The 27095-nt window shown below is 61.2% G+C and overlaps 2 protein-coding genes across 5 annotated transcripts in view; one reads left to right on the forward strand and one right to left on the reverse strand.

Moving 5' to 3' along the window:
* Window positions 1-5812: 5812 nt before the first annotated feature.
* The window catches only part of LOC116742260 (basic proline-rich protein-like), a gene marked incomplete at its 5' end in the record, with an annotated part of 114428 nt that continues 93145 nt past the window's right edge, over window positions 5813-27095 (forward strand). The window contains one exon of the mRNA XM_032609585.1: window positions 5813-6375. Coding sequence (XP_032465476.1) covers window positions 5813-6375 — 563 coding nt within the window. The remainder of the gene's footprint in view (window positions 6376-27095) is intronic.
* Window positions 16285-27095, reverse strand: part of TSNARE1 (t-SNARE domain containing 1) — an 82338-nt gene continuing 71527 nt past the window's right edge. For 2 of the 4 annotated variants that reach the window (XM_032610130.1, XM_032610128.1), the window contains 3 exons: window positions 25384-25456; window positions 23581-24039; window positions 16285-17540 (listed from right to left, as the gene is read on the reverse strand). In XM_032610130.1, coding sequence (XP_032466021.1) covers window positions 16915-17540; window positions 23581-24039; window positions 25384-25456 — 1158 coding nt within the window. In that variant the 3' untranslated portion in view covers window positions 16285-16914. Of the gene's footprint in view, window positions 17541-20659; window positions 20743-23580; window positions 24040-25383; window positions 25457-27095 lie in introns of all 4 variants that reach the window. The other 2 variants (XM_032610131.1, XM_032610132.1) reach the window with 2 other exon arrangements.

Consider the following 27095-nt stretch of genomic DNA (forward strand, 5'->3'; position numbering starts at 1 on the left):
TGCGGGCAGTGACGCTGGCAGCAGGACCAGACGCCCAGAGCAGTGGCGTCCAGGTTAGAACACCCGCGCATGTGTGTGTACCTTCCACAAATCGCCAAGGAGGTAAAACAAACAATCCAAGTTTTTAAATGGGCAAAAGGCATGAACAGACCTTTCACAGCAAAAGAAACATAAATGTAAACGTATGAAAAATTCCACCCGCATTAGTGATCAGGGAAATGCAAATAAGGACCACAGTTACATCCTTATTTTACTCCCACCAGACCGGCCAAGATCAGGGAATCTGACGATATCACATACCGGACGGGCAGAGCCCACAAATCACTGTGGGGAGTGTGACGATCGACACCCCCTTTGGAAGACAACTTAGTCTCATCAGGTCAGGTTAACCCGTCCACGTGCCCCACTCCTAGGTCTCAATCCAGAGAAACCCTTCCCTGCCAGGAGCGGACTCGGGGCACACGCTCTCCCTGCCCCTCCCCTCCCCTCCCCCTCCCCAGCCGTGTCCCTAAGTCCTGGCTTCAGTCGAGGGAGGCAGCCTGACCAGACCCCCAACCTAGGGTCAGGCAGGCGGGGTTTCAGTCAAGCGTAACTGGGAAGGCCCCATAGCCATGCTGAGCCCTGGGTCTATCTTCCACATGAGGACAGGGCGACCCCGGCTCACCGAAGATCGCAAGTGAGCTGACACCTGCACACGACGAGGCTGGTGATCTTGAACCCAAAGCATGTGGTTCACACTCCTCTTGCCAGGCGTTTCTGCCGATGTGTGGCAGGTCCCGCTGCATGCCAGCATGCCCTGGGTGCCTGGGCACAGAATGAGCCAGGAGGTCACAAATGCTGCTGCCCAACGTGGCCGCAAAGCCCACGTGTGCCTGAGAGCACCCCACCCATGCAGCTCTCCTCCTTGACAAGCAGGGGCGCTAGTCCTGGCCTAAGGCACCCACAAAGCCCGAGCCTGGGTGGCCAGGGGCAGAGGCGGGAGACGGGCACCCCCAGAGGCCCGGGACCCCACCCAGACCAGAGGCGGAGGCTGAGACCTGACAGGGGTCAGGAGAGGGCCTCGGAGGGTGAGGATGCAGGGGTGCAACAGGGACGGAAGCTCCCCAGGCACAGAAGTACGAGGACAGCCTGGAGGAGGCCCCCTGGATGAGCTCCAAGCCCCATGGACCGGGGGCCTTAGGCCAGGCCACCTCCTCCCTCAGGGGTGGAGAGCAGGCCCAGGGGGTGAGAGGAGAGAAGGTCCAAACCCAGCGGGTCACTGAGGTCAGTGTGTGTGGTGGGGGGACTGGGGTCCCTCCCTGAGTCCAGGGAATGGAGGAGTGGGTGGCAATTCCCCAGACCCCCAAGGAGGGCAGGGCCTGGGCAGAGGCCACGAGAGGAGGGGACAAAGGCAGACGGGGTGGAGAGGGCTTGCTGGAGGTAGGGGTATGATTCTGAGCAGGGGGCAGTCTCTACCCTCATTCCAAAGTGCACGGCCTGTCTCTCAGCACCTCTCCCCCCTCCCTCTTCCCCGCAGGACCATGCACAGCAGTCCCATTGGCCCCGGGTCTGGCCTGTGAAGTGCCTGGTGAGTGCAGCAGGTCACTTGCTGCTCCCAAGCACACACCCAAAGCTACTGTGAGATTCTTCCACTGCTCTGGTCTCTGCTGTGAGCCTGGCAATGTCTGAGGGGGGCTGTCCATCAGTCTGGGTCCCAGAGTCAAAGCACAGGAGCAAAGGCACCTCCAACCCACTATGGGCATGTAACACGAGCTAGAACCAAACCCAGCCTTGGGCTCATTTGTTACTGCAGCCAAACAGCCTGAGCTGACTGATACAAGGAGGAACAGGATGAGCTCCGTTTAACAGAGGGATGCGAAATCCTGCCGCTAACCTGCGTGTGATCCTCGGTGGCCCTTGAGGCCTCCCTCCCCCAGAGCAGAGCAAGTTGAAACTCCTCAAGGTGCTAATGTTCCGAGTGTGGGGGCACCAAGGTGTAGCCCCCGATCCCTTTCCCGGCAGACAGCAGTGGACGCTGGACCAGCAGAAAGGGACACAGCCATCAACGCCGAGAGCGTCAGTGTGGCAGAAGCCTTGCTTGCGGGGACAGCATTAGGGACAGCTTAACAATCCCGGGATCGAAGCTGTCCCCTTGCTTCTGTTTTCCCTTCTGAGCCTTTTCATCTGCCCTGTTGGCAACATCATTAATGAGCCATCAACAGATGTTCCTGAAGCAGCAGTGAGGTACCGGGGGGTGGGGGGGGCGGGTAGTGGGGACCACAGAGTCACCGATGTGTGAGGGAGGCAAGGACATGGCTGGACGGGCCACCAGTGCAGGGAGGTTAGCCTAACCGCCGCCCCCCTTCTGCGATGTGCACTCAACTCCTACCCTGGGGCTGCAGGGAGGCTCAGCTGGGAAACAGGTAAAGCCTCGCAAAGGGGAGGGACGATGCTTAGTGATATCCTTCCCCTCCCGGGACCCCCGCAGAGCAACAAGGGTGAATCGCTGCCCCCCTAGGCCTGAGGTCTGAGCCAGGCGAAGGAGGGCACATCCTGAAAGATGACCCAGTGTCCAGCCGCCCCTGCCCCTGTCCGTGGTGCTGACGCTCCTCCCGTGGTCCATTTACAGGCTGGGAACACCAAGGCCCATGAACACACAGAAGGCAAGTGATGGGGTCAAGCCCACGTTGTTTGGAATCGGGTCCAGACTTCCCACGCCCACCTCAGTCGGACCCCTGTTCTCCAGATTGTGACCCGGTCACGGGGACGCATCCAATGGCGCCCGCTTGGGGCTGCTCAGAGCTTGCGGTTCCCACCAGTTGGGGCTGAAAAGGAGAAGCCAACCCCCAAAAAACCACAATAAAGAAGGAGAGCTGGGCCCCCCGTTTCTGAGGGACAAGGAGGCTGGGGCAGCAGAAAGTGGGGAGCACCGGTTCTGCCCTCCTCGCCACAGCCCACGCCTCCGGGACCGCGCTCCAGGCAGCCGCAGCCCTTGCAGTTAGGGTGCGGCACACACCTGCCCACCCCGGGCGGGCTGCCTCTCAGCCCTGCCTTCTGAAAGCATCAATCGGCCCGGAGCGCTCCCGCCCTGGAGACAGGCCCGCGATTCGCTGGAGGGGTTGCATCCTTCAGTCTCCCGGCAGCCGTGTTCCGCCCCTCCACATTCTTCTATCTGCAGAGCACGCACTTTGAGAGAGAGCTTGTTTGGTGTCTGGGCGGTTTGTTTGGTTTAATTTTGTTGTTTCCCCCTCTCTGCTGTCAAGAGGTAAACAGACACTCTACTTGTCTTCCTGGGAGGGCCAATTAATAATGCTTCGGCAGCAGGTGCAGGAGGATGGCCAGGACCCGGGCACCGGGGTTTTCTTCCGGGCTGTGCCCCCGACCAGCTGTGTGACCCAGGCCAAGTCTCTGAGCCTCTCTGGGCCTCTTCTCCTTGCATACAGATTGGGGCTGGAACCCTGCCCAACCCTGAACTTTGAGGTGGTGCTGGCGGTGACAGTGCTCAGAGCACAGGCTGGGCTCCTAACAGACAGTTAGTTACCTGCACGGCTTCACTTAATCCCCCAAGCCCGGGAAAAGGATATTTCCAGACACGAAAAGGATGGCTCAGAGATAATACGCAGTTTCATCAAAGTCGCACAGCAAGCTAACTAACGCAGCCAGTACTCAGGCTGGGGCATTTCTAAGCTCTGCTCCTTCCCAGGCCGGGAGCTCGTCAGGACCAGACAGCCCTGCGGGCACCCTTGTTAGGTACTGTGGTCACTGCCACCATCACTCCCACATGCAGGGGCCCCAGGGGTGGCCTCAGCACCAAGTCCCCATCCCGGCTCCTCCTTGAACTGGGGGCCCCCTAACCTCCCCACACCTCAGTTGTTTCATCTGTACGATGGGCATGCTGCCCCCTGCCCTGCCCCCTGCGTAGGACAGGTGTGCGGCTCGGCTGAGTGAGGTTGGACTCACAGAGGTGGGGCACAAGCCCCCTCCGTCCTGCCCTGCGCCTCCCGCCCTGGAGGACACATCTGATCCCTCACACAGACGAGGATCCCAGGCCAGACGCAGCCCCTCCCAGGGCAGGTGGCATTTTAGGGAGACTGGATGGGGCAGGCGGTGCTGACTCAGGGGGAATGGACTCAGTGGCAGGACAGGTTTGGAAGCCGGACAACCAGGGCGCCTGTCCAGCCACTGCTGCGTGTGACCTCACTCATGCAACATTGCAGGAATGGCAGCAGTGACACGAACAGCAAGGCTGGCGACAGGACAGTGGGTGGGGGACATGAGGGCCTCAGGCCACCCCACTGCAGCTGCCCACCCACCCCTCAGACCCGAGGCTGGACCAGGGTGGCGGGGCTGGGCTAAGAGCTGAGCCTCTTCCAGAAACAGAAATCGATCTCACGCAAACACTCCTGGCTTCTCATTGCAAAAGGGCTACACGGTTCTGTCTCCCTTTCCCCTTCTTTCTTGGCGGCAAGCGCATGAGAGCCGTGGGCCTGGGCCTGCGGGCCTGGCAGCGCTGAGGTTCTCAATAAAACCAAATCTATATCTGTTTGCAGAAGGCAGGGCCCAACCAACTAGATTCCGCTGGGTTCCAAGCCTCAGGGCTGCAGCTGGCTTCCCCGGCGCCCCATGTATTCCGAGTCCTGGCACAGGGGCCACCCCCTCACCCCAGCCTCCCCCTCCACCAGCGCCCACACATCGCCCCTCTCCAGACCCCACCTCCACCAGCTCAAGGCGACAGACACAGCAAATACTCCCCGAGTATATTTGCAGAGAGCACAGCAGCCCCGTGTGTGCACAGTGGTGGGGTGGGAGCTGTCCCGTGGACCGCTGCACCCTGTCTCCCTCTGGCCGTCCTCCCCCTTCCGGCTCCTCCCACTTCCAGTGCAACACCTGCCGCTCCCGACTTCCTGGCCCTGTCCAAAATCCCGAGGTGCGCGGGAAAGCCTGGACATCAGAGACTGGATTTGAACGCTGGCTCCGCCCCTCACCAGCTGCATGATTTGGGGCAAGTGCTGGTCTTTCTTAAGTTTCAGTCCCACGTCCACAAAATGGGCAACAGTGGGCTGTTTGTCATGAGAGCAGGACAGGGACCGGCCACACTCTGGGGCTCCTCGGGTGCTGTAGCCCTGCCCCCCACGCCCCCCACCAACCGCACGCCTGGTGGGAAGCTCCCAGCAGGCACAGCAGGCCCTCCGGCAGGTCCTGGACACTCACCCTACGCCCGGCCCTGTGCCAACAGCCAGAATGACGAGAGTGGCAGATGTGTCCACCTGGGGAGCTGGAGGCTGGAGGGGGGTCGGGGGAGGCTGGAGGGCCCCAAGGCATAATGAAGACACTGGGCTGGGGGCTCTGCTGCACAGAGGAAGGTGTGGGGCCCTGCAGGGGTACAGTCTGAATGGAGCACAGAGTGTGTGCTGCGGTGGTGGTGGGGGGTAAGAGGGTGCCGCGAGGTCACAGGAGAACAGTGGTCCCCCAAGAGCGAGGACCACGTGTCGTCCTCCCTGTGCTCCCTGCCCCCACCTGCCTGCATCGCCCTCCTGACAGCAGGGGCTCTAAGGAAGGCCCATAGGTCAAGTCACAGCTGCCCTAAGGCAGGCACGCTGTCAGCACCGACAGGAGAGGTGACAGTGGAGGGAGTGTGGAGAGCGGAACTCTTAGGTACAGAGGCCTCCGGGGACTGGAGGGCAAGGACATGAGTTAGAACATGAGCCCCACCTTGGGGAGGGCTCTGAAGAAGATATGAGCATCGCAAAGACAGAGATCACTTTTCTTCTCCATTCTCCCAGGGCCTCGTACCATGCCTGCTGTGGAGGACGCGCTCTTATCACCATAATCACCACCACTGCCGCCACCACCACCACCATCACCACAGCCACCACCACCATCACCACCACCACCACCACCTCCATCACCACCACCACCACCATCACCACCATCACCACCATCACCACCACCACCTCCATCACCACCACCATCACCATCACCACCACCACCATCACCACCACCTCCATCACCACCATCACCACCATCACCACCACCACCTCCATCACCATCACCATCACCACCACCACCACCACCATCACCACCACCATCACCATCACCACCTCCATCACCACCATCACCACCATCACCACCTCCGCCACCACCACCATCGCCACCATCACCACCACCACCTCCATCACCATCACCATCACCACCACCACCACCACCACCACCACCACCACCATCACCACCTCCATCACCATCACCACCACCATCACCATCACCGCCACCACCTCCATCACCACCACCATCACCACCACCACCATCACCACCACCACCACCACCATCACCACCACCACCTCCATCACCACCACCATCACCATCACCACCACCACCACCATCACCACCACCACCTCCATCATCAGAACAAGTCACTGTGCTAAGTGCTTCCCATGCAACCCGCTGAGGCAGCCCTGTTTGCATGTTACAGAAAAGGGAAATGAGAAGCAGAGCGGTTCGGCAACACACTCAGAGTCACCCACAGGCAGTCACTGCAGAGCCGGGATTGGAACCCAGTCTGTGTGACTCCAGGGACCGTCCTCATCTCTTAACTAAACAGCAGGGGCTGCCCCTACTCAGCACAGCTTCTGAAGAAGGGGAGTCTCGATGTGAATCGGACAAGATGCTGGGCTCACTCTGGTCCTCCAGATCACTGTTTCTCTGGGCCACTCACTGGTACTGGAAGGAAAAGAGGTTCATTTGCATGCAATTTGCATACAGCTGCTGAAAATGAGCCCAGATTCCTACCACTTCAAAACTGCATTGTTTCTGCCTTGAAAGGGACCTTCCCACGCACACAGCCATCCCCCAGTCACCCCGCGGTGGGGTGGTGTCCCCTCGTCACCTCTCTGGAGCGGTCGATTCCCCACTCCCAGTCCAGCCCCCACTCAGGGGTGACCTGAGCCTGAGAACCTCCGTCCTCTGGAGTAGCCAGGAGCTCCCACGGCCCTCCCAGCTGAAGCCTGCGGAGCAGGGCAGGGGTGGGGGCAGGCGGGGGCATAGGTCCTGCAAGGGAGCTTCCGAAGTGGGCCACCCGGCATGCGCGGCAGTTCCCTGTGAGAACTGGACCCGGTACCCTGCACAGCCGGCCCGGTCAGTCTTACCACCAGGACTGGGCCAGATGCCAGGCGCTGCCTCAGGAGGCTCTCCCCTCCTCCAGGCCACCATCTTCCCGCGGGACCCCCGGCCCGCCCCCCCATCTGCCTGCCCTGTGTCCAGGTTTGGGAAGGCCAGGCAGCTCCTCTGCTCCCACGGTGCTCCGAAGTTCAGTCTGGGACTAGCAGACCAGGAGGAAGCCGTGCTAGGAGGGCCGCTCGGAAGCTCGCCCCCCAGGTGGGTGTTCAGGGGTACTGTGGACAAGGCCTGGGCTCTCTGCGGACCCGCCCAGGAGAGGGGCCCATCTGATCAGTGGCCAGCTGACGTGAGGTGCGGCCAGGCGCCCCTCCCGCCGAGGGGTGAGCAGCTCAGGGCCCGGCGGCCTGGCCTGCGGCGTGCAGCTCTTCCTCTGCCCCGTGCCCGGCTCCCTCACGGGCCTCCCACAGACCAGCGGCCTCCCGGAGAAGCCCTTCTGCCCACCTGGTGCCCCATCTAGGAAGCGGGCCACTCCCACCTTCATGCTCCGGACACTGCCTGGATGGCGAGCAAGGAGAACACATGCCTGCGCACAGGCACGTATGACACGTGGGCACATACGTAAACCTCGTGCACAGCACGGCAACACACCTGAGCACGCACACACACCACGTACACACATGCATGCACACGTGCACATGTGCACTTCCCGCCACCAGGCCTGCCCATGCCTGTGTCCCCCGCATGCTGTGAGCGCTGGTGGCCGCGTGTCCCTGAGTCTAGGGCAAGTCTTCACCATCTGGCCTCACAGGTCTCATCTGTGCAGGGGGTGAGCCTCTTCTCACCTCAGGGGCTCAGAGGCACCCCTCGGGGGGCAGGGACTTCCAGCTTTAAGACTGCCCCTCAGAGCCAGCCCCCCCCTCCTTTGGAGGCCTTTCCACGTTCACCTGGGCCGTGTTGACTTATCCTCTGTCCTCCTCTGGCCCACGGGCCTGGCGTTCCATTAGCCATCTCTCTGGCAGTTCCTCCTGGGCCTCAAGGACACCCCTGACCCTTGTCTCCAGAACAGGAATGTGTGTCAGGCTGGACCCCCGCACCCACGGGGAGCACCACTCATGTGATCAGCATAGCAGGAAGCACACGGGGCGGCCCTGCACCCACTCCCAAGGGCAGGCCCATCTCCCCTGAGCAGAGACTTCTTTACGGATCAAGAAAGGGTGAGAGGGCCTCTGCTGGGAGGGGCTTTCCTGCCCAGCCTTGCTGCGAGTGGTCCGCAGGCTGTAGTCGCTCACCCTGGGCCCAGGGCAGCCGGAGCACGGCCCCAGGACCCGCACCACCTCCCTGCTGCCTGCAGGCTCTGCAGGCCCCACCAGGTCCGGTGTCCAGGCCAGCCAGAGAGCAGGCAGGTCGGCCCACGTCCGCCGCTTAGAGGAGTGGGGACACCCGCAGAGTCACACTGAAACTGGGCCAAGGCAGCGCCCACCTGACCTGAAGCTGCTGTGAGTCGCCAAGGACACTGGGGCAGGTGGAGCACACGGCGGGGTGCAGGCCCCCCCCAGTCCCTCTGTCCTAGGCCTGTGACCTCTGCCCGTCTACCCAGGCGTGGTGAGCCCGGCCACCGGCAGATTGACTTAAATCTTCGCCTGGGGTTACTTTTCTGCAGGCCATCACTCAGAGCAGGGCTGCGGAGCGCACAGAGCCACGGGGTGCGGGAAGGGGCACGGCTTGGGGCCCAGCCCGAGGCCCGGGTGCACACGGGGTCCCCCTCCCCGCCCCCCGCGGCCCCACCAGCTGTCCCTCCCGGCGCCTGGAACCCAATTCACATTTACATTTCCCAGCAGATGGTGGGGAGAATTTATAACAGTCTGATCATGAAAATAAGATTCTCCGGTGTTCTCTGCACCCAGGGACTCAGGCCTCAGCAAATCCAATTGCTGCTTATCTACCCTGCTCGGCTCCAAATTAAAAGGCACCTCCCCTCCCCCACAAGCTGCCCAGCGTGGCCCTCAGCCTGGCCAGGGCAGCAGGTCCCAGGCCCAAAACAGCCCGGACGAGGCCTCTCAGGCTCTCAGATTACAACATCCTGTCACTGGGAACAGGATGAAGGGCTCTGGCCAGAGAGTCCCTCCTCACCCTCCCTGGAGGCTCGGGGCCTGGGCCAGGCCACCAGCTGGGCACTTCGCGAGTCCTGCCCTTGGCTGGACTTGGATTAGCTCAGAAGCCCAAGCTCCCCAAGACAGCATCTGACCCCGGGCCTGGCCCACTGGAGACCTTGCCTCCTCCTGCACCTCCTCATCTCCCCGGCCCTGCCTTCCGGGTGCCTCTGCATAGGTGCGGGCGGTACACAGACCGTGCAGTGCGTTGACAGAGCACAGACTGCACGCTGAGCACCGTCCCGGGGGCCGGGGGCAGCCAGGGCCCGGCCTTGTGGAGGTTCCCTGCCCAGGAAGACAAGGACTTACAGGGGGCGTTGGCACGTGTGGGGATGGGAGGGCGAGAGGCAGCAGGGGAAGCCTCTCTGTTAAGCACATGTGTGAGTAAAGACCTACACTGGGCAGCAGTTAGGATGTGGAAAGGCTGCAGGAGAGTGGGAAGAAAGGAGGCCGACCTTGTCCCTGGCACCTGCGGGGCATTCACTGCTTTTTTCTGCTGCTGCGGCCTGAGGACAGTTGCACAGCTCCCCACGCAGGGCCTCAGGGTGGGCGTTCAAAGTTCAGCATCATCCCTCATCCTCGTCCTTGAGGCAGCTCCAATGGAGGCTGGGGGGGCATTACTTCCCCCAAAGCTGGTGGTTTGTCTGGGCTTCCTGCTAAGCTACCAGCTCCAAAAGGTAGGCCACGGGACGCAGCACGGTCCGCTTGTGTTGTGATAGGATGACCCGGTCTGTGTCCATGAGACAGGCCCACGATGATCCTTTCCCATACGTGTGTCACCTTTGATTTGACCTCGAGTTATGTATTTAGGAATTCCCCCTTTTTCCGTTCTCCGGGGAGGTTTGTGTAAGACTGGATCTCTGCCCTGACAGTTGGGTAGAGCGCACGTAAAAGACCAATCGGGCTTAGTGTTTCCATGGGGAGGAAGTCTTTCCGACCCATTCTATTTCTTTAATGGCTACAGAACCACTGATCTATTTATTCTTGAGTCAATGTTGGCAAACCGTACTTTTCTAGGAATCTGTCCATTTTTTCCCTAAGTTTCCAAACTTGTTGGCATAAGACCGTTCATAGAATCCTCTTATTACTTTGGAATTTCTGCTCTTTCAATGCTGGATCAATCTTACTAGTGGTTTGTCTATTTTCACAATCTTTCCGAAGAACCATCTCTTGGCTTCCTGCAGATGCTGCTATAACTTAATAAATTCTTAGCCTCTATAATCTTCTTCCTTCTAATTTCTCAGGGTTCATTCTGTAGTCCTTTTACCCTTATTTATTGTCTTTTTAATATCTTAATTCATTAATTTTCAGCCTTTCTTCTTTTGTTGTGTAAGTATTTAAGGCTATTAGTTTCCTTTGAAGTACCTCACAGATTTTGATATGTAGTATTTTCATCATTATTCAATTATGTCTTTTTCACATATCTATTAATGATTTCTTCATCGACCTCCCAGTCAGTTAGGACTGTTTTAAGTATTTCCCAACATACAAGGAATTTTTCTTTATTTTTGTGCATTTTCTAATAATTGTAGTGTTTTACCCACTACTGATTCTTTGAAGTTTGTTGACACTTGCTCTATGACCTAAGTCATGGTCAAAATCTGTAGCCGTCCCAGGCGTCCTGGAGAAGACCGTTACCTGCTGTTTGAGGGTCCAGTAAGTCAAGTGCCGACTATCACCGAAACCTGAACTATATTCACTAATTCCTGGTCTCTGTGCCCATGTTGACACCTTCTTCTCTCGTGACGGAGTCCCTTTGCAGGTGGGAAGTTCTGGCTTTGTTTATCTATTAGAGCTCTTTTATTAGGTGTATAGAAATGTCAGATTTTTTCATCTTCCGGAGGAGCTGAGCCGATCATGCAGTGATCTGTGCTATCCTGTTTAATACATTTACTTATATGATTAATCCTGGTGGTATTCATGTACATACATATTTGTCTTCACGTCCATTTTGTCCAAAGCTGACCTTACCGCTCACACCCTCCCTGACTCTCTGACCGATGTGTCTTTCTTTACAGCTTCATTCTCACCTTCTGGTCCTTATGTTTTACCGGATCACTTGTAAATGGCAAAGAGATATTTTTTTTCCTACAATCTGATGATCCTTGACATTTAATAGGCTCTTCTAATCCGTCCACATTAATTTGTTTACTGGACACGATTTCAAAAGCTTGCCTCAGGTTTTCTACTTGTCCAAGTTTTTTTCTTCTGTATTATTTTAGTTTCTCTCTTTTTTCCCCTTTTTTATTCAGTAAAGACTTCTTGTCCGCTTACTTGCATTCTTACTCCTTTCTTCCTGGTGTGGAAGTTATAGACTCCTACAATACTCTTCCAGAGGTTGCTGCTGCCTTCAGTTTTATTGTATTTTCCGCTGGTGTCTTGTGCGTGTAAGTCTGTGAGACGCTATCACACATGCAGATCCCTGTGCCGCTGTGGTGACCGGATACAGAGCTGCTCCAATACCTCGGGGCGCTCTCGTGCTGTCCTAGAGTTGCACCCACCCAGCCCACCTCCCGGTCCCATTTCTATCTCCACAATCTCGTCCCTTAGAGCATGTCAGACCCACGGAATCACCCAGCATGGGCTCTACAAGACAGGCTCCTCCACTCAGCAAAATGCCCTCAGAACCCTCCACCTTGTTCATCCTCTTTATTACTGAGTAGTATTTCTTGGCATGGATGGGCCACAGTTTAACCATTTACCCACAGAAGGCATCTGGGTTATTTCCAATTTGGGGCTGTTACAGATAAAGGTGCTGTGAATACCTGTGTACAGGTTTTCGTGTAAACATGACTTTTTATTTCTCTAGGATAAATGCGCAGGAGTGCAATTGTTGGGAAGTATCGTAAGTGAATGTTTAACTTTTTAAGAAACTACCACAGTGTTTCCCAGAGTAGCTGTATCATTTTGCATTCCCGCCAGCAGTGTATGAATGGTCCACTTTCTCTGGATCTCTTATTTTAGCCATTCTAGCGGGCGTGCGGTGGTTTCTCATTATGGTTTTAATTTGCATTTCTCTTATGGCTAGTGATGTTGAACATCTTTTCAGATGCTTATTTTCTATCCATATATCTTCTTTGGTGAAGGGTCTGCTCAAATCTTTTGCCCATTTTCTAATTCAAGTATATTTTTTCTTATTGTTGGAATTAGAGATCTCTTTATATATTCAGGATACAAGTCCTCTGCCAGATATGTGATCTACAAACATTATCTCCCAGTAAGTAGTTTGTCTTTTTATCCTCTTAACAGGGTCGTTTGAAGAGCGTAAGTCTTTAATTTCAATGAAGGAATCCTTGAATTTTTACCATGTATCGTTATTAACAGACACCAAAATTAATGAATATTTAATTTCTCTGAAAATGGGCTCAGACTAATTCAATCACTATCATTGTCCCATTGTTGTTCTGCCCTTTCTCAAAACTTAACTGCACAAATAAGACATTACAGTCAAAAAACACTGTTTAATATGAAATGATGTCATTATCTCACACAGTCCTTTGTTGGATCTGCCCCACATTTACCAGCTCCTTGGTTCACTTTCCTCGTCACAGACCTTCCTTTGAAGATTATTCTCCATCCTCGAGTCCATCCTTCAGAAGCTCCTTTAGTGAAAGTCTGTTGGCGGAAAACTCTCAAGTTTTCACTTGTCTTTGCTCTCCAGAGACGGTTTTGCGGGCGGCGTGATTCCAGGCTGACAGTCCCTTCTCTCGGCCTTGGCGGGTATCACTCCACCGTCCCCAGCCTCCACGGCCGCTGCCGTGACTGAGCTGGGAGAGGGGCTCTGTCACTGTGCCCCTCCTCGCGAGCCTCCTTCCCGCTCTGGGGCCGCGGTTTCCAGGAGGCATGGAGCTGCCAGGTGTCAGGTGCCTCCTGTGTCTGTGGGATGGTGGGCGGTCGGGGTGGGGCCTCCTCACGCACTGTCTTTCCTCATTCAATTCTCTTCTCCTGGGACCCCGCCCCGACCTGTGCTGATTGCTGGTATACCCTCCGCACCCCTTCACCCGTCGCCCTTTCCGTTTCCTTAGCTCTCCCTGGCACACTGTCACTTCCCCAGCTAAACCTCCCAGGTTGCTCCTCTCACATCATCCGGGACCAAATGTGTTGCCCGGTCCCCCGCCAAGTCCTCTGTTCTAAAATTTATCACTGATCTTTTCCAGACTCATTGGGTCCCTTTTGATCATCTCTTATTATTACTCATCTTTGTGATTTCATCTAATTTTTAAAATATTTCTTAGAAACTATCTTATGTTAGGTATCTGATTAATTCCTTGGGGGTCTGCACGGGTCAACAGTGGCTGCCCTAACAAGTAACACAGACTCGGTGGTTCAAACAACAGAAATTCACCCCGACCCCGTCCTGGAGGCCAAAAGTCAGATACCACGGGGTCTGCAGGTCTCCTCCTCCTCCTGAGGCCGATCTCCCTGGCGTGTGGACAGCCCTCCCCTCCCGTGTCCTCACGCGGCCGTCCCTCTGTGCCCATGTGTTCTCATCTCCTGTTCTTATAAGGACACGAGTCACGTTAAATCCGAGGTCACCCCAGAGACCTCACCTTACCTCAATCACCTCTGAAGGCCCCAACTCCAAAACACAGTCACCTGCTCAGGTCCTGGGGTGAGGAATTCAACATCTGAACTTTAGGGGACATAATTTAGCCTGCATCGGCCTAAAGCTGTGGTCTTGTTATTTCTGCAACTGCTGGCCCTCCCTCCTCCTCTGCACCCCGTGGCTGCCCACTGCAGACTAAGTGACCTCTGCCTGTGGGTTCACGTGGCTCTTCTTTCTGAGGGTCCCCCAAAAGGCCTACGGGGCTCTCCCCGAAAGGACCGTCTGCCAGGATCTCGGCTCCCTCCCGTCCAGCGCTTTTGCCTGGGGTGGCGAGGGGCTGGCGGTGCAGGGACAAGTCTGGTTACTGTGCTTCCCCCGCGAGCCAGCAAAGCATTTACAGTCCTTCACGTGGTTTCTTCCACGTGAAGTTGTCTCCTAGCAGGGGAGCCGCATGGGCTGCTGAAACCCCCAGGGTACCGAGAGGGATCGGCCCAACTCCTTGCCTGCGGCTCTCCCAGGCCGGGGACCTGGCCCTACTCACTTGGGGGCACATGGACGGGCTCACGCACTTGGTAAAGCAGCGCGACGAAGGGATCCGGGCATGAAATGAAAATCCTGAAACCGGGCTCCAAGAGGCCCCCAGCTCTCTCCGTGACTCCGGCCATCACCCCTGCGCCCCCAAGGCCACCCAGCCTCAGATTTGCCATGGTGACCTGGGGTCTCTTCAGGATCTGAGGAAAGCTGTCCTGGCCACCCTCCAGCCTGTCTCACTGGAACACAGAGGTCTTGCAGTCAACCAGAGCAGGCCACAGAAACATGGCCTGCCGTGGTGGCTGACGCCTTCTAGACGCCCCGCATCAGAACCCTTCGGCCTTCACACCTATGGGCTGCCTCTGTGCACGGGACGCTGCTGCCCTCCCCCTCTCCTTAAAACCCCCGGGCACCTGTCACCCAGCCTCCACGGGGTCTCCTCCTCTCTCTGCCACCCTGTCCCCGGGCTCCCACACGGGGTCCTCAGAGCCCCCCTGGCCCCCGGGCCCCGCACAGGACAGCAACGCTGCCCGCCCTCACCACCCTCCTGGTGGCCCTCCTCTCCCCCATCTCCCTGTCCAGGCCCGCCATCTGCCTGGTCACCCGGCCCAGAGTCTGGGCAGAAGGCACAGAAGGTGCTGGAACCCCCCCGGGAGGGTCAGATGTCTCCCCGCTGCCTCACCTCACACGCTCCTCCCTCAAAGCTCTGCTTCTGACCAGCTCCTGTCTAAGCGAAGACCCAGCCTCCTCCTGAACGGATCTTCAGGCCACCCCCGACCCCAGACCCTTGGTTCCCCCTTCCCGCAGGAACACCCCCTGCGCTCGAGGCCAGGCAGAGCCCCTGTCCCCCTGCCTGCCACCCCAGGCTCCCTCGTGCACCCGCAGACCGATGGCCCGACAGGCAGGCACCCCAGCCCAGTCGTGCCCTGCCTGGTCCTCAGCGGGCAGAGAGCACACTGGCCCTTGGAGGCAGTCAGACCTCTACTCAGCCTGGGCTGCTGTGTCCTCAGCACTCAGTGCAGGGCCCAGAGCAGGTGTCCAATAGGATTATGGGACTGGCCAGGGTCAGAGTTCAGCACGGGACCAGGGTCAGAGTTCAGCACGGGACCAGGGTCAGGGCTCAGCATGTGACCAGGATCAGGGCTCCGAGTGTGACCAGGGTCAGAGCTAGGTTGGGATCCGAGTAGGTTGTTGACCAGGGTTAGTGGGTAACCTTGGAGAGCAGTGTTCATTGCCTATAGAGAGATGTGTGTCCACTGCAGTGGGCATCTTAGTGGACAAGCAGGGTCCGTGCCTTTCACCTGGAATGAAGCTCTAGAAAGACGCCAGACATGGCACTGAAATGCACTCTGGCTTTGTAGGGCTGAAGGAAAGGCCGCCATGGAGAACACATGGTGTCCTCCAGACCGCAGGGGAAGAGGAGGCTGGAAGGGCGCTGGCCACACTGCAGAGGGCTGGATGGGCAGTTAAGGAGTTCGGGCTCTCTTCTGTGGACAAGAGCTGCTGACATGCTGCTGGCCCCCACGGTAAACAGAGAAACCAGGAAAAGTCCCCTCCCACTGTGTGTGTTCCACCCTGGTCTCTGCTCCCCTCAGTGCCAGGCTGCCTGGGAGCCCTGGGACCAGCACGCTGTCCAGTTTACGCCAGGACCTCTGCCTCTCGCTTCCGGAAAAGGCTTTCATCACGAGTCTGGAGAAGGAGGCCAAGGGGAAGCTGGAGGTGGCACAGCCCCAGGGCCACGAGGACCCCAACAGCCACCCGAATTGTGCGCTGAGCCCCTGTGCCCTGCCTGGCGGGGCCAGGATCTGGGCCAGCCCCGAGGGACCCCGCAGGGCCAGGAGTCCCAGGTGAGGCGGATCTGACACCGGCGGGGGGATCAGGGCCGCCTGCCAGCCGAGGGCAGAGGCAGAGCCCCCGCGCAGTACAGACGGGCTCCATCTCATTTCCTGTCAGCATCACCCTCGTTATCGTCACTGCCCTTTTTTTGTGTTATTTATGCTTATATGAGAAAAATATCTTTTTCCAAGAAAAGTCGACAGGTATAAAATGGCATCCCACCCCGTCCAGTACCAACGAACATATGTGCACATACATATATATACCCCACACGCAGGCATAAAATAGAGAGAAATAACCGCAGGCCACGGGGTGTGGTTCCCTCGGGGCAGAATCAAGAGGATGCAGGGGCCCAGCCCCCTCAGTCCATACGCCCGCAGAGCAGGCGGGCTTCCAGGAGTCACTCCAGGGCACACGCCGGGGGCTTTCTGGGGGCCCAGCAGAGCCACACTCGAGGACCCACACCCGAGGCAGTGGTTTGGGGGCGCTGCACTCCGCGTGCTTCTTCCCGCAGCTCCGCTCACCCACTGCCCGCCGAGAGGCGCCCCGTCTCTGCCCTCCACAGCACTCGCCCCGACGGTCAGAGCACGGGATGGGAGCGGAGGGGGCTCAGTCCGCCCACCGGCGTCACCCCTGAGCAGACCTCAGTCCAGCCCTCCCGTTCGCGTCACAGCCCACGGACAACGGCAGGACGGAAGGGGCAACCACAGGCCAAGTCCTGCATCCTCTCTGGCTCCATCGAGGCCCTATCTCTGCCCCTCAGAGGGGCAGGACCGGAGTCCCTGCTCTGCACGCGGCCCCACGGGGTCCAGACCCTAGATCTCCTCCTCCACCTTCAGGATCATCCCTGAGAAGACCTCCTGGCCTGTGTGGCTGCCCTGGGGCTGCCCTGGGAGCCTCCAGCTGGCCCTGCAGGCTGTCCCGCCCCCAGGGGAGCCATCTGGGGACTGCGGGCGAGGCGCCCCGGGTCGGGAGGGCCTCCACCAGCCTCTCCAGGGTCCGGTTGAGGGCCTCGACGCCGTCGGCCAGCCGCTGGAGCAGCAGGTTCTGCTGGGCCATCAGGGTACTCTGCTGCTGGGACCAGGCGCTGAGCAGGGCGCCCTGCTGCCGTTGCGAGTCCAGCAGCCGCCGTTCCAAGTCCGAGGCCTCAGCCCCTGAGGGCTTCCCGGGGGGCTGCGGTGCCGCCGAGGAGGGCGGCGAGGGCCGGGAGGCCCCGGGGAATGTGGCCGCGGGGGGTGCCGAGGCCGGGGAGGCGGGCGGGGAGGGTGAGGAGGGGGACGCAGGGAAGGCTCCTCGGGGGTCCAGGGGGTCGGCTTCAGGCAGGCTCGGCCCATCCAGCGTCCGCAGGGGTAGCCACAGGCAGCCAGGGGCCTCGTCCTCGTCGGCTGGCAGAGGGAGACAGGAAACGTGAGCCTTCTCCAGCCAGGACCGGGGCAATGCCAGGGAGCACCACCTGCACGAGGCCCTCTGCCCGCGCAGCTATTTAGGTCTCGCGGGGCCCCCTCTGCAGTGGGCAGCAGCGCCCTCGCTAGGACACCAAGACTCAGAGGGCGAAAGACGTCCTCCAGTAACGTCAAGGTAAAACTTCAACCTGGCAGCTCCAAACCCAAGGTGCCACCACCATGCTGCCATCTGTCTGTCCATCCACCCACCCACCCAAGCTGGCCATTATCTACCCACCCTCCTGTCTGCCCCATCTGTCTACCTACACATATCCACCCATTCATCCGTCCCCTCATCTATCTGCCCATCTGTTTGCCTCATCAAGCATCCATCCGTCCCTCCATCTGTCTACCTCCTTCCTTCCTTTCATCCTTCTTCCTTACATCCATCCATCCATCCATTTGTTCATCTCTCAGCCATCCAATCCTCAAAGCACCCATCCATCATCCATCCATCCATCCATCATCCATCCCTCCATCATCCATCCATCCATCAACTATCCATCCTTGATCTGTCTATCCATCCACCCACACCTCTATCCATCCACCCACTTGTGTATACACCCTTCCAATCCTTCAGTCCCTCCATCCCTCCATCCATCTACCCATCCATCTGTCTGTCCGTCCATCCATCCACCAAGCGGACATTCCCATAAAGATGAACAGCTGTATATAGAAGCAGAGCTACCCCAGCGTCGCAGGAAAAGCCAAGACCTGGAATTCTACAAACTGGGCTCCAAAATCAGCTCTTCCTCTTGACAGCCGTGTGACCTTGGGAAAACCCTTCTCTCCTCTGGGTCTCAAATCCCTAGTCTGCAAATGAGAGGCCCAGCTGAAGGCTAACCTTCCAGTTGGCTGGGTGTGGAGGGTGAGTCAACCAAGGAAAAGCCCTGGGCCTGAGCCCCAGGTTGTGGTGTACTGCCTTGCTGACACCTGCCGACACGCTGCGTGGCAGTGGGCAAGAGCACGAGGAATTACTGCGGGGGGGCGACTCTGGGCTGTCCCTCCTGGATCTGAGCCCCTCTCACCTCACCCATGGCACAGGGGGTCCTGCTTTGCGATGGCAAAGGGGCGATGACAGCACCACCGCAGAGGCCTGGGCGCACGCACTCCCCGGCGCCAGGGGGGGTTCTGAGCCTGGTGTGTCCGCGGGCACAGTGGCCGCCCATCCGCCTCCTGCTCTTCCTTTTCCTCCTCCTCCTCACTGTCACTTCCTCCTTCTGGGCTCCAGGCATCTGCGGTCTAGGCACTTGCTGACCCTTTTGAGCCCGGAGGCTCACGGGCGGAGCCACCCTGCCGGCGTGCTGCTTCCCTCCCGCGAGGAGGCTTCCTGGGGCTGAGGGCCCGCGGCAGGCACTGGCCCGCTCGGAGAGTTCCCGTTGGAGAGGCCGGGCCCTGGGCTTCCGACAAGTCCGCCTCGCTTGTCAATTGCAGTCTGCACCTTCTATTCTGGGAGGCCCTGGAAGGACCCAGCCAGGTGGAGAGGTCCGGGTGCAGGTCTGGCTGCCCTCGGCATGCTGAAAGGTTGGGGCCCGTGGCTGGGGCAGAGAGCCCCGAGTTGGCACCAGCAGACACGACCTCCGGCCCTGCCTCCGCCCCGTCCTGCAGATACATGCCGTCGCCCCCGCTCGGCGTGGTGTTCTCCAGCTGTCATGTGTGGCCTACGCTTATCGCCCTGACTTAGGCGTCCAGTGGCCACTGACAGAGAAAAGGGGAGGCCAGCAGCGGGGCCAGCCTCCACCCCACGACGCACTCTCGTGGAGTCCAGCGGCCTCCCGTCCCGCGTGTGCTCTGCCCACTGGGCTCCCTGAGGGACGGGAGGCCTGGGAAGGGAGCGCAGCTGCTAGGAGGGGCCGCTCTTTCCCACGCTTCGCCCTGCCCACAGCCCTGCCTGGTCCAGACCGTCACCCTGTGCCCTCTCCTCCCCGCTAAGGCAACCGGAGTCCCTTGCCCAGCACAGCCCTGACTTCCCAAAGCCCCCAGGGAACAGGACGTCATCCATCATCTCTCCCCAGCCCCCTCCCTGCTCCCGCCGGCACGGCCCCCACGCAGCTGTCCGCACCCCGGCCTGGGGTGTCCTGAGCTCGCCCGGGCAGCCCCTCCCTTGGCCTCTGCCCCCTCTGCCAGGACAACTCCTGCTCGGAGCTCGCCCAGGAAGCCCTCCCTGCCTCAGCTGGCCCAGGGCCCTCGCGTCACTGGACTGGACTGTCCACCCCGCCCTCCCCTAGGACGCATGCTCCAGGAGAGATGCGCTCTGTGAGCTCCACCCCTGCGAGTCGGGGCGCAGCACGGAGCGGAGGGCCAGCGAGTGATGGCGAGCAAGCGGAGGGCGGCTGCGGGCCCCCCCTCCCTGCTGGACCCAGGTCCGAGCCTGCCTGGCCCAGTCAGGGGCTCACGCGGTGGCTGCAGGTCAGCCCGGCAGCCCGGCATTGGTCCCCAAGGCTGCCCTAAGCCCATCTCAAGTAAATCAGGGTCAGATATTTGTCCTCACTCCCTCTGAGCCGGCCAACTCGTCCCAAGCAGAGAGGGCCCCACCAGCTCCAGCCGGGGGCCAGGCCAGGGGCAGACACGGACACACCCGGCCCAGCGGCCGGAAGGCCAGGCGGCCCTCTCCATGGCCCGCGCCCTCCAGGAAGGCAGCAGACACCGACAGACCCATCCTGCCCTTCTGAGAATAAGGGAGAAGCAGCAGAGCTTCCTGCAGGGGCAGCCGGGGTGCCGCACACGCTGGGAACAGGGAGAACAGCCACGTCGGCACCCACTGCAGCGAGACCCAGCTGGTGGGCGCTGCTCCTGGCCGCCCCTCACACCTGCCCTCTCACTTCACTGCTGAGCGGTGGGCAGAAGCCCCGGCCGTGCTCTCGGCGGCGCGGTTGGGGGAGGGGGTGGTGCAGACTAGGGGGAGGCGGGACCTCCCACCCTGGGCACGCGGCCCGCAACCCCTTCCTCTCCCCTCCCCCATAGCAGCCCGCCTGGGCACAGAGAAGACCCTGCGGGCCTGCCCCTCCCAGGCGCGGGCAGGGGCCGGCGGAGCGGCGGGCTGTCCCCTCACACTGACTTACTTGGTGCCGGCTGGCTCCAGCCAGGAGCTCACTGGCCGCCTCTGCGTGCGAGGACGCAGCCTCAAGGCCGGCTTCAATACTATCTGCAAATTAAGACAACAGAAGCAATTACAGAGTGGAGACCCCGAGGTCACCCAGGGCCGTGGGGGCGGGGCGTGGACGGCATCTGCCCCCCGGTGATCACTCCGAGGCACAAGCGGGGAGCCCAGCCTCCAGAGAACAGAGGCTGCAGTGACGGGGCACCGGCCAGCCCCCTGGCGCGGGCACTGGCCGGCCTGAGCTGTCTGGACAGAGAGCCTGGGAGTGCCTGTCCCTTGGAGCCGCGGCAGCCCGCTCAGGAAGGGGTGAGGCCCGGCTCTGCAATGACTCTGCACGCCCACAGAGTCGCCGTGGAGACAGCGGGACTGGGCCTGGGAACAGCGTCCTCCGCACTCGGCCCTGGACATCAGCAAGTGCGCTGACCGGCCGGTCCTGGCAACAGGGAGGGGCTGAGTGGGGACCAGGACTTCAGGCAGGGGCCTGCTGGGTGCGTCCACACAGCCCCCCAGAGGTGCCAGCCCCACAGCACACCTGAGCCGCCCTGACGAGGCCCAGGGGCCGCCCTTGCACACCGCGAGACTCCCCTCAGTGACGCCCTTGGTAAAAAGGCGTCATCGCATAAAACAGGTGGCAAATCCATCCATGCCCCGCTGTGGCTGCACAGCCCAGCTGGAGGGCACGCAGGGCAGGGGTGAGTTAGGACCGCGGGGCTTGACCCCAGCAGGAACCGGGTTTGCGCCCAGCTGAGGACCAGGGCGATTCTCTATGCTGTTTTCTCTCCTCCCAAAGGGAAGGACCGCCCAGACGATCAGGGAGTGACCGCGGCCACGGGCACGGCCCTCTGCAGGGACCAGGCACAAAGGTGCGTCAGGTAAATTCTTGCAGGAAAACGGGACAAGCCTCCAAATTCATGCATTTTGGTGAGTACTCCAGAGGCAGAAACGGCTAAACGCACACATCTCCCTGGAGAGCTGCGCTCCTGGGCACCACCCAGGCCCAGGCAGGGACCGTTCCCATAAACGCAGGTGCCGCCCAGGCACCAAGTCCCCTGGGCCCCGGGTTGAGCAGGGGGCGTCTTCCCTGCCTGTGGTTCCCTCCCTGAAGTCTGAGTCCGGCCCCTCCATGGGGAGCCCCATCAGGAGAGTATGGGGGCACAGGCAGGGCCGCAGGCCCCTGGGCTCACCCCCAGTCCCTGCGGGGAGTGCTCAGCGGGGGCTGCCCTGGAGGCCTCTGCTCTGGGGGTCTCCGGGGCACCCAGACTCTGGGTCAGGCCCCCCGGGACCAAAGAGAAGCCCCTCAGCACCACTCCCCCAAACACGGACAGAGCTACAGGCATGCCGGGTGCAGGGGGGGCCTGCACTCTGCCAACCAGCCGTCCTCAGCCTTGCAGCCGGACCCCGCCCAAGCCCCAGGCCAGAACTGACCCAGAGGCAGGAGCCGGTGCGGCTGGGCCTCGAGCCACCCCCAAACCAGGCGTGGCAGCCACTCCCCTGCTTGGTCTCAGCCCACCGGAGCGGGAGGGGGTGTCCTGCCCCTACCCCTCTCTCTCACTCATTCAACAAACCTCTCTGAATCAGCACTGTGCCAGCCGATCCCAAGAGGAGCTCGCTGTCAGCGTACCGTCCCGACGGAGGAGAGCCCGGGAGCCACGGGGCCCGGGAGAGGGGCCGCCGGCCCACCAGAGCAGGCAGGGGCGTCTGCGCCAGGCTGGGCCTCGTGACCCCGGAGCATGCCGAGCGCCACACCCGGGGGCCACCAGGAGAAACACAGCCACCAAGCTCCTGCCTCGATCCGGGGCTGGGAACTCGCGGGACGGGTCTCAACACCCAGGGCCACACCCGTGCCACCTGCTGCCAGCCCCCCTCGGCCCTTAGAGTGTGCCCACCCTGCAGCACCCCAAAACCAGGTCTGGCTCTGCCTGTAGGGGAGCAGGTGGCCTCCCGAACTAGGCCCCTCCCCATGGTCCAGCCCAGGGCACGGCCACGTCCTGGGTCTGCGTGCGTCTCTGATCCGCTCAGCCCTGCTCGGTGCAGACCCCCACTAGAAGGTCTGCTGGGGCCTCTGCTGGGGGCGTCTGTGGCCCCTGCTCGTCCCCACGAGGCTGAATCCTGCCGCCCACTCTGCAGCCCTCAGGAGGGAGCTGGTCCTGCTTCTGCCATCGTCTCCAAAGTCCTTCCAGCAGCTCCCCAGGAAGGGGTGAGGCAAGGGTCCGGTGGAGCTCAGCTTGGAGCTGTGGGTGGAGCCATTACGTGCAGACAGAAGGCAGCCCGGCGAAGGGCGCCCCTGACGGACACTGAGAGGCGCCTCGAGGAGGAGGAGGAAAACGGGTGCGGGGAGGAGACGCTGAGGCACCCCGGAGGGCCCGGCCCGCCCTCCGCACCAGGCTCAGAAACTTCTGCAAAGCTGGCCCCGGCGGTGGGCCCTGGGCTCCGAGGGGTCGCCAGGCCCTGGGAGGCTGCGAGCCCCAGACACTGCCCTGGCCTGTTCTGGGGGCTGAGTGACCCAGGGAGAAGGGACCCCACTCTGAGAGCCCAAGAGGACGTCGGAGGTGAGCTCACCCGCCCTGCCTGCCCCACGCCCAAGACAGGGCACAGCAGGGGCAGGGAGGTGAGCTGAGCCGGGCCAGTGATGGAGGAAACGGTGCCGGCCTCCCACGAGCACCCGAGAGATTCACGGGGACCTCAGCTCTCCGAGGTCTCGGAGGCCCCGCAGAGGCCCTGTCATGTGGGGCGACCCCAGATGGACCTGGCTCTGAGCCTCAGCTCCTTCATGCCCAGGACTGGCCTGGAGCCTCGGTCTCCCCATCTAGACGCACAGGGGCCTCAGTTCTCCCCCGCGGTTCTTGCTCGAAGCTCCGTGCAGGCTGTTGAGGGTCCACTTACTCGGCAGGGCCTCGGCGGGCTGGCCCTCGCCAGCGGGGCCGGGGGCCGCGAAGGTCTCAGCCACCATGCGCTCGACGGGCGTGAGGACGGGGCCGGGGGCCCGGGGGCGCTCGGCCAGCTTCCTGCGCACCACCCCTCGCAGGTCCCGCCACTTGTGCTTGACGTCGCCCAGGTCCCGGCGGCAGTAGCCCAGCGCGTTCACCGCCTGCAGGATGCGGCTCCACACGCGGTGCTTCCGGGCGGGTGGGCCCCGCAGAGCCCCGAACAGCAGCGGGTAGTGGCGCGTCACCCTCTGCACCAGCACCTCAGTCTCCTGCGGGCTGAAGTTGGGCTTCCGCGTCTTGGTGCGTGAGTGGGAGCCCGGCCGCAGGGGCGCACAGCCTGGCCCGGGCAGCGGGGCCACCACGGCCGGCTCGGGGCTGGAGCTGCGCCGGCACGCGGCCTTGCCGCTGCTGGACCCTGGAAAGGCACCGGAGGCTCAGGGCGGGCGGAGGCCAACGGGCGCCTGGCTGCAGATGGGACGGGCCGTGGAGAGCAGAGCCCCCGACCCCGGCTCGTGGCCCCGGGTCTCCACTGCCCCCCGTAGAGGGGACGGTGGCCCCAGACCGACAACCATCGTCGCGGGGACACCCATAACAGCACGCAGCATGCAGCGGGGGCCCGTCTGCGCCCAGGTGCCCATCCCCTCCGTCGGGCCCCAACCAGGGTCACAGCAGGTGAGTCCTCGCCACCTCCCCGCCTGGGACACAGCCCCTACCGATCAGTGATGGGGCTCAGTGACCATCCAGGTGACACCTGGGTGTCCATCTGGAGCGTAAAAGCCTCCTGCACACCCAGCACGAGACGGCCAGCCAGAGTGAGGGTGAGGGAGGACGTGGAGACAGAGGGGGCCCTGGGGTGACGGGCGGCCCCGCCCAGAGCAGGGTCCTGCAGGAGCCCAGGCTCTGCAGCTGAGCGAGAGGCCTGAGGCAGCGCGGCCCGACCCTCTCTGTTCCTGGGGGTGCAGCACACCCCGAGGAGGGCAGCCGGGCCGCCCGCTGGGGAGCAGGGCGTGCATGGGCCTCGGCACCTCCCCAGCGCCCAGGCCTGAGAGGCGGGAGGTTACCCAGAGCCAGGGGACCCCAGTGAGGCAACGACTCGGCAGGGGAATGGGGGTGGAGGGTGGGGGGCAGCCCTGGGCTGTGGCTGGGTGCTGACTGCTGGCCGAGTGGCTCTGGGCGCCCCGAGCCGCCTTGCTCTTCCAGGCCAGGGGCTGTGAGTACCCCCTCCCCGACCTCCCCGCTGCCCAGGGCACTCAGGCACTCAGGGCAGCAGCAGGAAAGTCTTAAGGCCACAGCAGGTGGCAGGCCGGGCTGGGTGGGGCGGATGCCCTCACGTGGGGGAGACTGGGAAACAGCAGGGACGTCAGCTCCCCGCTCACAGCCCTGTAACCCACCACGCACGTTTCCTGGGAAGTGGCTCCCGGCTACACACCCCCAGCAGTCTCCGCGGGGGGACCCGCTGCAGCCCATCCCCCGCCCAGGACAGTTTGTCCTCCCCCTGGGGAGTCCCTGGCTGGGGAGGAAGGCCCGGAGTGGGGGTGGCGGGGGCAGGCAGGCCAGGGCTCTTCCATGAGCAGAACGGGTGGGCCACCCTCTTGAGTGAAACTCCTCAGGCCCGGCCTTCCCAAGGGGCTGGGGGCGACCTGAGCAGGTGGGGAAGGAATGCGGCAGATGCCTACACCTCCAAACCTGCCCAGGCCTTGCCGTGGGCCCACGCCTGGGGGAACGGGCAGGCGGCTGGGTGGACGGCATGGGTACCCACCGATGGCCTCTCCTTGCTCTGACACCATGGAGGCCAGGTCTTTGATGATCTGGTTCACATCCAATAGGTCACTCTGTGGAAACAAGATGGCAGCCATTAGGTCAAGGGCACGGCCACCAAGAGTGCTAAATGAGAGCCAAGGACCAGAAACAAGCCCAGGGTCACCCCGCAAGTCAGAGACATTGCTGGGATCTGAAATACTGTCCCCTGATCCCGAGGCCAAACCCCATGCTGAGGACCCCAGGGCTGTGCGCTCCCTTGCTGTGTACAGAGGAGCCTGGAAGGTTGCAGTCCAGTCTCGTGCACGGCTGTGGCCCCAGCACTGTCCTGCAGGCCTGACTAAAGGGGCAAAGAGGCTGAGAGCAGAGGGCACAGTCTGCACCTCCCACAGGCCTGTCAGTCCTGCAGACACCTCACTCCTCATTCCCTCCCAGGGGGGCTCCTTGACAGAGGGTCCACTTTCCCTTCTCTGTACACTCGGCCCCTAGCATGGGCCAGCACACATGGGTGGGTGGTGGGTAGATGGATGGATGGACGATGGATGGACGGTGGTGGGTGGGTGGATGGACGGTAGCCCCACTGCTGTCTAAAGAATGAGCAACTTCGTGAAGCTAGTGAATGGGGTAAGAAGCAGAACTGAGGCCAGGAAACTGGGGTACCTCCCACCCTGCAGGTCATGCTGGGCTCTTGCATCCTCCATGCCGCCCACCTCTATCCTAACTCCACTTTGCCCAGCAAAAGTACCAATGATGCTGGTGAGGGATGTGGCCACACCACTCACAGACCACTCGCCTGGGGCTGTGCTAGGGGCACATCACACATGGCCACCTTCACACCTGGCAGCACCTGTGAAGGGAAGTCACAGCACCCACCTGACAATGGAGGTTGCGGGACTCGGAAAGGTGTGTGACCTCCCGGGCCTCACAGAAAGGGGGAGGGCTGGGATTGGCACTGATGCCCGCTGACTTGAAGCCCTCTCCCTGCAGGAGACGGCTCCTCCACCGGCCAGCCAGGTGACCCTGCGCAAAGCCATTCACGTTGGAGCCAGGTTCCCCCACCTACCACTGGGCAAATCCAAACCTCCTCCTCCCTCAGTGCCCAGCGCGCGGCCAGGGTAGAGCCAGAGGGAAGGTTCTTTCACGCCCGTGAGACGGGGGGGGGGGGTGGGGGGGGGGAGGTCACAGCCCGCCCCTGCCCCTCCCACCCTGCAGCTCATGTGGAGCCTGGACTGACTTCCACGAGGGTCATTTCACCCCGCTGCAAAATATCACAAGGAGACTCATCCCCTTTTTAGGAGTGCTCTGAGAGACGAAGCCATTAGCCTGATCTTAAACCAACACGTACCATCAACTGCAATTCCACCACGGGGCTCACACACGGCGGAGGCGGCGGCTCTGCTGGGACGGGGCCCACGGCCGAGAAGGTGGTGGTGAGCGTGGGGCCTCGAGTGGCCTTGGCCTGGGCCCATTTCCGGGATCCGCATCCCCACGGCCCTCCCTGGCTGAGGCCACTGGTGGGGAGGCCAAGCTTAGGCGCCACCCTAAGGTCCAGACCTCAAGGTCACACGTGACAGCCGCGGGCTCAGCCAGGCCTCAGGCAGACAGACACACCTCTTCACACTTCCAGGTTCCTGTCCCAAGGCCACCAGACCACCAACCTTGACCTCGGCCCCTGAGCTTGCCCGGTGGGCCGCGGACAGAAGTCTCTCGCAC

Source organism: Phocoena sinus, chromosome 17, assembly GCF_008692025.1.
Source record: "Phocoena sinus isolate mPhoSin1 chromosome 17, mPhoSin1.pri, whole genome shotgun sequence".
NCBI lineage: Eukaryota > Metazoa > Chordata > Mammalia > Artiodactyla > Phocoenidae > Phocoena > Phocoena sinus.